Genomic DNA, 12,997 nt, shown 5'->3' on the forward strand with positions numbered 1-12,997 from the left:
GAAGTCATCAGCCTCCTCCAGCGAACACTGAAGCTTTTAATGACATTAACAACCTGTTGTTCACCTCTGTCTGAAAGCGAATATCATTATAGATGATCTCAGTCTTCGTGGGCTTCCTGACAGCACTGACAAGCTAAGTTTTATGAGTTTTAATGCACATATCACTGCAAAAAGAAAACTTTTTGTCATACAATTTAAACAGGCTCTAACCCTACTGTGTGTAAGAAACTCACAATCAAAACAGACGTATGTAAATGTGCAGTATGTTGCTTTTAAAACAAGAAAATTAAGATACTGTTCTCACTCTTCATGTGAATATTATACATCAAAATGTTCCCACCAGCCTCCTTTCTCTCCAAATGTAAAAATCTAATGCATAAAAGTCTGTGTTTTGGAGGTTTGACCCTTCATTGATGGGGAGACCAATGAGAAACTCTCATAAACTGCCACTGAAAATCACTTTACGCCACTGTGCACATTAAAATATCGTGTTTAGGTTCTTCTGACTCAATCTCACAGAACGAGGACACTGGATTTAATCTTCCATGTCACAACTGTTTTCACAAGACTATCCAGCGTACACAGTGTGGGGTTTGGTTAATAGGACGATATCCCACTGGGTTTAAGAAAAGTATCTATATAACCAAATATCTGTGGCTCAATAGTTACAACACCTGTCTCCTAAACAACAGGTCTAATGTTTAAACTGTGCGCAACTCTGCTCTCTGATGTGCTTTGGAGCACTGTGTCTCCACCGATTTAGCATAACAATGTTGGTCTTGAAATGCAAAAAAACTGTTCAAAATCAATACAGCAGACTCAGAGACATCTTTTTTATTTTTTTTTAAACACATTCTTGTCAAAATCTGGCACCTACATTACCCACAATGCAACTCCACCACTGACAGTTTAGTTGGAGATTTGTGGTGCGTTATGCTAGTAGCGGCTAATGTAGCCTGGAGCTGTTAGCTTCCAGCAGAGGAGCAGCAGCTACAGAGGTCTGCTAACCTCACACCCCCAGATTTATTTTCATTTTCAAACTTGTAGTCTTCAGCCGACGCTGACTTCAGTGACATCAGATTTCACACAGCTCCCTCTGGAGACAGAAAAGACTATATTTTTTTCATCATATATGTATCCAGTTGTACTTCCAGAGAGCTGCAAACAGACTCTGATGAATGAAATCCACACAGTTTCCCTTTAAGCAGGAAATTCACCTGCCTGCAATCACAAAATGCACTTTGTAGTTATTCTTCTTCGTTTCATTGCTAACTGCCTTTCTTTATTTGTAGAAAAACCCAAATCAAGTGTTTCCTGCCAAGCACAAACAAAAAAACCAGCTGATTTTATTTTGTTTTATCACAAAATCACAACTTGTTTACATCAGAAATCAGATCTGATCTTTTCCAAGTTATTCATAATTATATGAAAGCAGTTTTTCATGGATAATAATGGAGAACAGCATGACAGCATCCAGTCGGCAGACCTGCTTTCATCTGCACATCAACCCTTAAAAAAGGAATGTTACTGCAGACGTATTAACATACAGTATCCAAAATAAATACAGGCAATAGTGATTTAAGTTAACGAGTCAGTCAGTGCACGACGGTGAGCACGGGAAAGGCCGCTGCTCACTTTTCCTTCTTGTACTTTCTCATATGTGCTGCTATTGAGTTGGTGATCTCCACACTTCTTTTGTTCTGTCCAAAATATTCCACAAACTCTCCGTCAGGTCCAACAAGGTACATGATGATTGTGTGATCGACCTAAAAGACAACAACAGGTTGAAGTCAGACAGACGGGCAGAATCCTTTATTTACGATCACAGCATTATTATTATTATTATTATTATTATTATTATTATTATTATTATTATTATATGTAATATGAGTAAAACTAAAGCAGGCTGTAACTCACGATGTAGTCGTTGTCTTCATCCTTTGGTCCCTGACTGTAATAGACTCTGTAGGATCTGGAAACCTGCTCAACCTGAGCTGTTGTCCCCGTCAGACCAATCAGCTTCGGAGAAAACTCTAAAATTAAATTAGACAAGATAAACAATCATTTCAATGTTCAGAAATAGTTTATAAAACAGGATGAACGAGCACAAACGTGTGCTGTACTATATTGTATTGAGGATTATCAAACATATATTTCTGTTTCTATTCATTTTGGTTTTTTTACAGTTCTGTATGCTGAACATGGTTGAAAAAATTTCCACAGATTTGAGATCAATACTTCCTGGAAATGTTTAATTCTTCTGCACAGATTGACAGGAAATGAATTGCCGACTGTTTTTGATGATCAGTTATGATTTTTGAGTCAATTTTGATGAAAAAAAATACTGAAATTCTCAAGTTAAAGCTTTTTTTTTTTAATACAAATACATTTTCTGGTTTCTTTAGTCCTCTATGATATAAACTGAACATCTTTGGGTTTATATACTGCTGGTCTGAGGTTGTACCATGGGCTTCTGACACTAACGCCTAATCAATTAATGGAGAAAATAATCAACAGATTAAATATGCAAACATACAGACGGGTATTTTTCTCAGGAACAGATTTCGACGAGATTTCCTTTGAAATATGAGGATAACTTGTTGAACTACAACTTTGTCCATATACATAAAACAGAGGTACTTAAGTCAGATCATGTGGTTTTGTACCTTTCACGTACGCAGCCATGGCCTCTGGTGTGTCCCTGTCAGGGTCGATGGTGATGAGGATGGGCGTCAGGTTTGGAAGAGACGCTATTTTGTCTGAAGAAAAGCCAAATGGGAACATTAAATACATTAAATTAACGTTATGTCTCGTTACGCCTGATGAAAACTGCTTTTCTTACCTATTTCATCCACCACTTCGATCATTTTCTCTATTTCGTCCGGGCAGATGTCGGGACAGTGAGTAAAGCCGAAGTAGATCAGGACCCACTGGCCCAGGAAGTCCTCGCTCTTGGCGGGCTTGTTGTTGTGATCGATGAGCGAGAACGGACCGCCCAGCGCCGGTCTGCCCATCGATTTGGTCCTCTCTTTTTCAATCACTGCAAGGTGAGTGAGGTGAGGTGGGTCATTATTAGTTAGTAAGGCTGTACCTGACTGGTTGAACTGGCTGACCAATACAAAGATTCAACTGGTTGCTGCTTTTTTTTTTCATATAGATTATCTGGCTATCAGAAAATCCTTTGGCATGAGTTTCAGTGATGATTTTAACCACATTAACAAAATCAAATGCTACAGAGTCATGGGAACATTTAAAAATCAATAAAAGAAAGCTGCATATGATGCAAGATTTGAATTGCTGTCATATAATGTCGGGCTAGCATATAGATTTGTCAGATATATCCTACTAGTTCACATCTTTATTCCTTGATTCAACAGAACATTTTGTTCAGATATAAAACAACAGCTTTAACTTGTATAACATATTATCAACCTGATCTCCACGTGTTCTGTGTACCGACCGGTTTAAACTACTTACGTTCTTCCTTTTCTTTCTTGAAGTATTTCATCGCTCCGAGCAGAGAGCCTCCGATAGCGAATGTTATCGCTAAAGATTTCCACGTCACAGGCTTTAAAGAGACAAAGAGAAAAAAAACAAATCATGTAAAACATACAAAGATCTTTACTTGTTCAAGACAACTGCTCGCTGGGTTTATTCAGGCTTAAATCTACTGATCAATCTATATTTTCTTTCTTCAAGCGGATGTTCAGATATGAAAGAGTTGACAGATTCTCCTCTTTAATCGACTGTGATGTTGTTAAAAGAGATTTCATAACAGGCTTATTTAATGATGTAGAATATACTTTATTATTCTGAAGGTGGTCAGAAAGGAAGCCGACTGTTCAGTTCATATATTTGATATTTTACATGTTGTTTCAGAGGCCTTGATATACAGCACCAGCTATGATATAAAGCAGACATTTCTCTGCTAAATACATTTCATTTAACTGACTGGTGTGTCGTTGGAGATGCTCTTCATACTCTGCCAAACCTGTTTGTCTCGTCTCACCTTTCCAATTAAAAGGTGTCATTTTATAAGTCTAAGTCGTCTAATTATAAATCGCTTTAACATGCACACGCAGGCATCAGCGATTTGGGGTGTTTTCAGTGTTTTGCTCGAGAACAACTCGACATCTGGACGGGAGGAGCTGGGGATCGAACCTACGACCCTACAAATAACGGCCGACCAGCTCTACCAGGTCGATTGATGTCGTATTTATCGCAGACCGGTTTTGGAGCTTCAGATTAAAAGTTGCAACTGATATAAAACAACCCCTTCATGGCGTTTTTGTGCTAAAAAATATGTGCATTAGACTCTAAACAGCTTATAATGTACGATCACAAAAATCTGACTAGTAGATGATCACAAATGCGGTTACTGTTCGCTGCAGACGTCTACACCTGTAAAGGTTTTAAATACAGAGAAAGTTTATTTTGAAAGGACATGTCCATATTTCAAACTGGGGAAACATAAACTTTTGTCACTTACCCCAGACTTCTTGGGCTTTCCTCCTGATGAGGGCGGTGGAGGTACTGAGGAAAACGCTCGTGAGCAGCGTTGATTCAACCATTGTGATGATCTGCAGGTGAACCACTGACTCACATTCACCTGTTGATCAGTAAACACAGGAAACAGTGACGAGGTTGAAATAAAAGGGCGCGTTCACAATTTTTCGAGTCAGTCATTCCTCCTGTTCACAATGACCATTAGAAGATCCCTTTATAACGCACTTACAATTTACAGTTGTATATAAAGTTTGGGCACCCTGCATAGTCAGGACTCTCTCTGGCAGATTTCACAGCTTGTAAACATTTTTTCTAGCCAGATAAACATCTTTCTATTATTGTATTTGGGATTTTCTCCCATTCTGCATGCAGAGCTCCTTTAAGATCCACCCACTGATTTTCAGTTAGGCCTTCGTTAAATTCAGGGGACAAAACCTTCAGCTTGCATCTCTTGAGGTAGTCCGTGGTGGATTTCCAGGTATGTTTAGGATTATTACCCTCTTGTAGGAGCCATCCTCTTTTCAGCTTCTGCTTTTTTTTTTTTTTTTTTTTTTTTTTTTTTTACAGACGGTGTGATGTTTGCTGCCAGAATTTGCTGGTACTTACTGGAATCCATTCTTCCCTCCAACCTGTGCCATGTTTACTGCGCCTCTGGCTGCAACACAAGCCCAAAGCAGGATAGATCCACCCCCATGCTTAACAGTTGGCAAGGTCTTCTTTTCATTAAATGCTTTTCCTTTTCTTCTCCGAACACACCTTTGCTGATTGTGGCCAAAGAGTTTTATTTTTAACGTCATCAGTTCGCAGCACTTGTTTCCAGAACGCATCAGGCTTCTGTCGATGTTCTGTTGCAAACTTCTGATGTTGGATTTTATGAGGAGGACACTGCTAAATCTTCCTGCAGGTTTTTTGCAGTCAAATGGGGGTTTTGATTTGCCCTTCTGATCAGGATACGCGAAGTTCTCCCCGAGAGTTTTGTTTGGTCTTCCAGATCTCATCCTGACCTCCACAGTCGCCCTAAACCGCCATCTCTTAATTACATTTCTCACTGTGGAAACTGCAACATGACAACACTTTACTTTCTTCTTCTATCCTTCCCCTGTGTTGTGGGCATCAATAAGTTTTATTTTCACAGCTGCTTAGAGGAACTCATGGTTGCTGAGTGTTCGCACAAGGTTTGAAGAAACTGGCACTGGCTGACATTTCCTGATGATAACTGTTAACATGCCTCAGGCCTGACGAGCTGATGAAGGTCTGAGACTTTGTAAAGAGAATCTGAGACTTCAGAACTCTTATGGTGCTCTTAGGAAATATTGTGTGTTTTCTTCTATATCCCAGAGAGGCTGTGTTTACGTATTTTCAATTAAAAAAATCACCAAAACATGTTATTTGTTGAGGGGTGCCCAAACTTTTGCAAACAACTGTAAGTGATGGAGGACAAAATCCACAGTCCTCCTTCTGTGCAAAAATGTATTTAAAAGTTTATCTGAAGCTAATATGAAGCTTCAGCGTCCAAATGAGTCAAATCAAGCAGATATCTTTCAATGTTACAGTCTTTTTAGTGCCAAAGTCCCTCTTTTTGTTACTATACTTCCACCGCAGCTCAACAGGGAAACACTGTCCGAGGAAACACAAAGAGGGAATTTGATGCTAAAAAGACTGTAAATGTGTCAGATATCCACTTGATGTGACTAACTCAGACTGCTGAAGCCTCATATAAGCTTCACATCAACTTTTAAACGACAGTGTGGACACACTGTGGATTTTGGCCTCCATCACTTAAACTGAAAGCACATTTGAAGGATCTTTTAATAGCCGATATGAACAGGAGGAATGATTACAGCGAGGAAAACCTCTTTCACTGCTCATATAGACACCTGACTGCTGTTTTAAGACACACTTGAAAAACTGTGAACTAGTCCTTTACAGCCTTACATCACGTTCATTTATGCACCAAACTCCATTCAAATAGTTGCTAATTTAACGTGGTGTCGTTTGACCAGAAGCCTGATGAAGTAACTAATCTCTACTGAATTATTGAGCACTTTTCTAATTCTATAGCTATTATGGCTCCTATTTCAATTGTTTGTTAACTGTAAGCGATGTTTCGTATAAAATTTTGACAGTCTCCTACCATAAAACACACCTGTGTGAGCAGAAAATATCAACAGTTTTAAACGATTCAAGTTCACGGTTAAGTTCAGCTGAAATTAGTTTTACACGGTGGGTTGACAAATGATACTAGAAGGTTAAAGTCGTGTTTTAGGTTAGCTAGGAAGCGTGGCAACACATCTGCCAGCAGAAGGTATGTTAAATTGCCGTTTTTCTACATGGAGTTTGGTGATAAAAACGTACCGCTGGTACCGGCGGCTAGCTTTGACCTACCAGGCAGCCGTTGACTCTCCGCGGTGACAGTGTGTTAAACGGTCCGGTCTCCCTCCGTAAAACACTGTGTGTGAATCTGACGGTTTGGAGACGAGAACATTTCTGTAAGACTTTAACGTTACTGTGAAACAACCTGCAGCCCAGGCTGTGATGAAAAACACTCAGGGACATGTTTGGACCTTGACAGCACCGCCGCTGATGTAAGGAAGCGGTTACAAGTTTACAAAACGTGACAAGTGAAACGGGGAATAAAAATATAAATTACTGGTCTGGAGTCAGTTTTACACGTTCATAACGGCTTAAAGTAGCGCGTTCATATCGTTTAAATGCTGTTCTCGGGTCAGTGTTCAGGTAGCTGTCATTTAGCACAGGAAGTGACGTTTCTTACTTCTTCTTCTACGATCATTTCAGTCCTTGTGCTCTCTGCCGCCCCCTGGAAGCGAGAAAAATAACCATGTACAGCTTTTGTGATTCACTTTCATTCAGTGGTGGAAGAAGTAATCCTTTACAAGTCTGTCAAGTCTGTTTTAAAACAACAGTCAGGTGCCCAAATGAACATTGAAATAAGTTCTTCTTGCTGTAATCATTCCTCCTATGTGACTGTTTTGATTTACTGATTCATCATTTAGTCAGTTTTTTCTAAAAGTAAAAATGCCAAAAAAAAATTATCAGGTTCCAGTTTCTCAATTGTGAGGATTTGCTGTTTTTCTTTGGTCTTATGTCATAATAAACTGAATATCTTTTGGTTTAAGACTTTGGTTTAGACATAACAAACAAAAGGAAGCAGTGGTGGAAGAAGTACTCAGATTATTTTTGAGTAAAAATAGAAATACAGCTACGTAAAATACTCCATTACAAGTACAAGTCCTCCATGAAAAGTCCTACATAAATAAAAGTACATAGGTTTAAGCAGCTAAATGTACTTAAAGTATTAAAGTAGTGGTTTGATCCCTTTGCCTGAGATATTACTAGCTGTGTTGGCACCGAATGTGTAAACTGTTGTTATTCTGCATTACTTATTATTGGTTCATTGTTCTTCTCGCCTACTTCTTCTTTTTCACTCTGTATTATTGTGAGGAATCAAATCAAAAGTTTGCAAAGGACCTGAAATCAAGCAGTTTTTGATTTTATTTTTTGAACATGGGGGTCCTCTTGTGGTCTTTTGTTACTCACAACCAGCTTGAATTGTTTTCCGTTTTTCATATCCACAACTTTGCTCAGGACCTTACATGATGTGAGATCTCAGACTTATCACCTGGAATTATTTCAGATTACACACTGGTTTCATCTTTAACGATGTGTTGTATTTTAAAAGCTTGTTATATTATCCATTGTGTCAAATCTTCATCTGAAAAGTAACTAAAGCTGTCAAATAAATGTAGTGGAGTAGAAAGTACAATATTTCTCTCTGAAATGTAGTGGAGTGGAAGTATAAAGTAGCATCAAATGGAAATACTTTAATACAGCATTTGAGTATTTTATCAAAGTGTTTCATAATATTTACAGAATGCACTTAATTTCAAGGAGGAACACCAGAAGTCATTGTAGATTTTAATATAAAATCAATAACTTTATCAGTCAAAAATTACATATTTAATTGTACATTGAAGAGAGAGAAGTAATAATACTGATACACAACAATTTGTTGGTCCACATTCGATGAAATATACTTCCAAAAATTATACCATTTCACAGCCCTTTTCTTTAATAATACTATAAAAAGTTTATTTAAGCAGCATTCTTGGTCCAGGATTTTCAGTCAAAGAACACAACAATCAGCCATTCTCATAATGCTCCTTCACTATTGTTTTCTTTTACTTTACTGACTCACAAAAGAGGGAAGAAGTTGAAGTCTAGATGGCAGTTTTACAATGTGAAGGCCAGTTTGATCTCAGCTCCTTGTTGATATAGTAGTAAAGCCAGGCCACGAAGGGGAAGACAGTGATGGCGGCAGCTGTTGACACTCTGAGCGTCCCGACTGGAGCCCTGACACAGAAAAGTGGAATACAATTCAGGAAATAAAAACACATACTGGAAAAAAACAAAAGGTGCGTCATTCATCTCCTGCTACGTGTTAATTTTACCTTCCAGAGTGGCGACACAGGAGAAGCCAAACAAGCGTCAACATGAGACCAGAAAATTCTCTAACAGAAGACAAAAATAACAAAAGCACATTAGGATTTTTACCTGAATCATTGCTGCTTACATATGTAAGTGCTCATTTTGTTCATATTTAGATTATCCCAAACAACTTATAGTGAGTGCAACATTAGATTAAAATTTGGCATGTTGACAACAACACAGTATGAAAGGGATCAGAGCCATAAAACCATATGAGAGTCTGCAGGTCACTCTGTATATTAAGTGCACTGCCACCTCAATTAAAGGATAATGCTGGAGATTTTCTATATTTTTCTTATTGTTAACAAATCTCATGCTTGGAGTGAAACCAACAATGGACTGATCTACTTACTTACCTCTGTTGTTGCCCAAAAGACTACCAAAAACACATCAATGAGTCACAGCGCTGCACTGGGTGACATGTTCCTTTATTATGAAGAGTTTGGTCAAGTTAGTTTGTTTAGAAACGGCTCCAAAGACTAAAAACAGTGATCATGTTTTCAGTCTCCGGAGAGTAGTTCTGTGTACAGCAGTTTACAGAGCTTTACAAGCTTGTCGGCCTACATATCACAACCTCTTGACTTATTATATGGTTAATTTCTCAAAGAACTTCAGTACAAAGTCGCTGTTATGAGTCTTTGGAGCCATTTCTAAACAAACTACTATACCCAAACTCTTCATGATGAAGGAACATGTCACACAGTGCAGCGGTGTGACTCATTGATGTGTTTTTAATAGTTTTTGGACAACAACGGAGGTCTACAACACAGAGGAATAAGATATATCAGGCTTTGGATACAAACACAATCACTGTGCAACCAACACAGATACAAGTCTTGCATGTTGAAAGTAATTAAAAAAAATTGTAACAACTGTTGAAGACCTGTGAAAAGTTCTTTTTAGATCACTACAACTCAGTTGAAGTAAGATGTGGTCTACCTGCCCTCCTCCTGTTGGAAGATCTCTGTGATCCGTTCTTTATAAAGTCTCCATCCCAACATGGCAGTAACAGCACTGGAAATCATCATGTGGAGATCAGCGACACGCCTCCAGGGCAAAGTCTCTGCAAAGAAAGACAAGTCTTGCTCCGAGGATGAGTTTCTCCGAGTTGTACCATCACTATACAGCCACTTGATGTCACCAACACTTTACAGTGTATTTCAAGCAGAGTTCAACAGCTTGTATAGTGGGGTAAACAGGAAAACACAGATTGTCCAAGTCATAGGGAAGGAAATCCTGGAAGTTACTGGGTTTATATTCACTGTTATAAGTTTTTTAATCTAAAAAACATAATGTATACTAAATTAACACAAAAACAAACTTCCACTACAGATCCAAACTCATCTCTTTACCTGTCACGTGGGGTTTCAGGCCAATAAAAGCACACAGGACTGCAGGAATACCATAACCAACCTGTAAGAGAGACGTGGTGTAAATAACAAATCATATCTAAAATCATGAAAGAGACAAACATATGAGGCATGTTAGAAATCTTACCATCCATATTCCTGCGTCTGGATCATTGATCTAAAGAGGTCAAGACACAGTTCAGTGTTTGGTTACTGATCAGGAATTAAAACGCAAATAAAAAAGGAAAAAAAGAAAGATTTAAAATTAAAACCCTTACCTGCACGTATGTTGAAAGAGCAAAAAATAAAGACATGAAAACGTTGCAGACTTGCCAAATGACAGTAAGCCATGTTTTAGTGTTTTTCTCTTTACAAACTTCTCCCATCGTTGTTTTCTAACCTTTCACTTCCCCGCCCGGGCGTGCGGGACGTAAGGACGTCACAAAGCAGACGCACTGATCCACTCCTCCGACTCTAATAAATCCGCTGAGGGTTTGTTTGATATTCACAAAGCCATCTCCACGGTGTTTGGATATAAACCACAATTCTTTAAATATTTAATGTATCAGATTACAGATGCTGTAGGCTAAAATGTTCTTTCTGTTTAGATTTTGGCCCCAAAACCATCATAAATTACGGATATTTTGTAATTTTGGGCTGTATAACTGTCACCACTACATCCAATTATTTAGTCATATGATTACAGTAGAGTTGTTTATATGTTATTTAATTGATTTATCTTCTAATGTGTCATATAAAACATACACAGGTTTGTTTTAATCAATTGCATTGGATTAAATCTTGGACGTTATCTTCCCGGGCTGTCCTGTTCACCAAAACGAGCACACATTCCCCCCAAAACCGCAGTGACGTCAAGCTAGCAAACTGAAAAGAGACAAGACTTCCGGAATCTCTTTGCAAATAATATCGTTATTTACTGCAAATTTACAATATGTTACTCATGGCTTGTTATTTAAAATTACGTGATGATTAATATGGTAAAATAATAATAATAACGTATATTTTATATTTATATTTATTCATATAGCACATCTATCCATCTATCCATCTATCTGCCTATCTGCCTATCTATCTATCTATCTATCTATCTATCTATCTATCTATCTATCTATCTATCTATCTATCTATCTATAAACATTTGACTTATATACTGTATAAATATAAAATGCAGTATATAATAGAATAGAGTAAAGCAGGACAGTAAACTTGATAAAGACAATAAACACAACAAAGTATAAACAATTAAAACAACTTGCATCAAAATTATACATTTTTATAATATTTGCAAATTATCTTTCAGTGCAAATTATACAAATCACAGCAATATGTTCGCATGGATTGTTGATGCAGTTTATATTATTTATATTTACCAGCATGGGAAAATATTTTAGTGCTGTTTGTTTATTATTTTAACTGTGCATGGTGCAAACACAGCCATGTATATCTATTTGAAAGACTGTATAGTTATTTGATTTAAAAACAAATTGAACTCTAGCCCCACATTTCCAAGGGCTTAGAACAACAGCTTGTCCACATTTCATTTATATTTATATGTATTTATATCATGCTTGCATTTGACGTATTCCTAAACTAATTTATATTTAATCAAATGATCACAAATAAAGTAACACATGGCACACCTGGGGCAGGATAGTAGAGGCTGGTTTCTGGGGCTCTGGGCAAAAACCACCTGGCAACTAATGATTATTTACATTATCAATTAATCTGTCAATTATTTTCTTGATTAATTGATTAGTTATTTGGTCTATAAAATGTCAGAAAATGGTGAAAAATGACCAGCGGTCCACAACCCAAATATATTCAGTTTACTATTATAGAAGACTAACGAAACCAGAAAATATTCACATTTGAGAAGCTGGAATCGGAGGGGAAAAAGAGACTGAAAATGATGATTAATTGGCTGTAGATGTAGTCTGGGCCGACTGCCTTCCTTTCACAGCAGTAAAATGCCTTTCAACCAGCAAAGTAAAATGCTGCAAACTCATTGCACTTGTTTACCTTTGCTGCTATTTTAAACAGCTTTTATACATTCTTGTACTTGAGTAGTTATATAATTGCTTTACTTAATGTTGCTGAAACTGTCTTAAATATATTTTTTTAGTAATCATATATTTTTAGTTGTTAGGTTTGTTTAAATCGTTCTATTTTGCAGGTGCAAAACTGAATTTTACTTCAATGTATGTGAGTACTGAGAAATTAAACTGGAATCTTTTTATTTTATTTTAAAACAAAAACATGTAACATCGCTTTATTTAAATATCTAAATGAAACAGGTTTAATATCCAGAACATAACTTCCTCAAAAAAACTTAAATTTTTGGTTTGTTTTTGTTGTTTAAAGTCAAGTTGTTACACACTCTGATACAGCAGGTGGCGGCATGCAGCTTTAACGTTTGTTTGTAGTCCGCCAGTAAAACCAACGAAGAAGAAAAAACGCGTAACATCACTAATTTTAAATACTTAAACGAAACAGGTTTGATATCCAGAATATAACTTATTTTTAAAGTTTTTGTTTGTTTGTTTTTGTTGTTTAAAGTCATCATATTACACACTATGATACAGCAGGTGGCGGCATGTGGCTTTAACGTTGGTTTG

General features: G+C 37.3%; 2 protein-coding genes across 2 annotated transcripts; both read right to left on the minus strand.

Moving 5' to 3' along the window:
* Window positions 1-1,253: 1,253 nt before the first annotated feature.
* On the minus strand, window positions 1,254-7,279 carry LOC122967700 (protein SCO1 homolog, mitochondrial). Its single transcript, XM_044332477.1, has 7 exons — window positions 6,892-7,279; window positions 4,490-4,609; window positions 3,478-3,568; window positions 2,843-3,040; window positions 2,667-2,759; window positions 1,918-2,033; window positions 1,254-1,766 (listed from the first exon to the last, which is right to left on the minus strand). Exons 1-7 carry the CDS (start codon window positions 7,060-7,062, stop codon window positions 1,632-1,634), a joined length of 924 nt encoding a protein of 307 aa, XP_044188412.1. The 5' UTR covers window positions 7,063-7,279; the 3' UTR covers window positions 1,254-1,631.
* A 1,150-nt stretch (window positions 7,280-8,429) lies between these two features.
* tmem220 (transmembrane protein 220) lies at window positions 8,430-10,832 on the minus strand. Its single transcript, XM_044331497.1, has 6 exons — window positions 10,640-10,832; window positions 10,510-10,539; window positions 10,365-10,425; window positions 9,952-10,075; window positions 8,976-9,035; window positions 8,430-8,877 (listed from the first exon to the last, which is right to left on the minus strand). Exons 1-6 carry the CDS (start codon window positions 10,745-10,747, stop codon window positions 8,745-8,747), a joined length of 516 nt encoding a protein of 171 aa, XP_044187432.1. The 5' UTR covers window positions 10,748-10,832; the 3' UTR covers window positions 8,430-8,744.
* Between the last annotated feature and the right edge of the window lie 2,165 nt (window positions 10,833-12,997).

This window comes from Thunnus albacares, chromosome 17, assembly GCF_914725855.1.
Source record: "Thunnus albacares chromosome 17, fThuAlb1.1, whole genome shotgun sequence".
NCBI classification, from domain to species: domain Eukaryota; kingdom Metazoa; phylum Chordata; class Actinopteri; order Scombriformes; family Scombridae; genus Thunnus; species Thunnus albacares.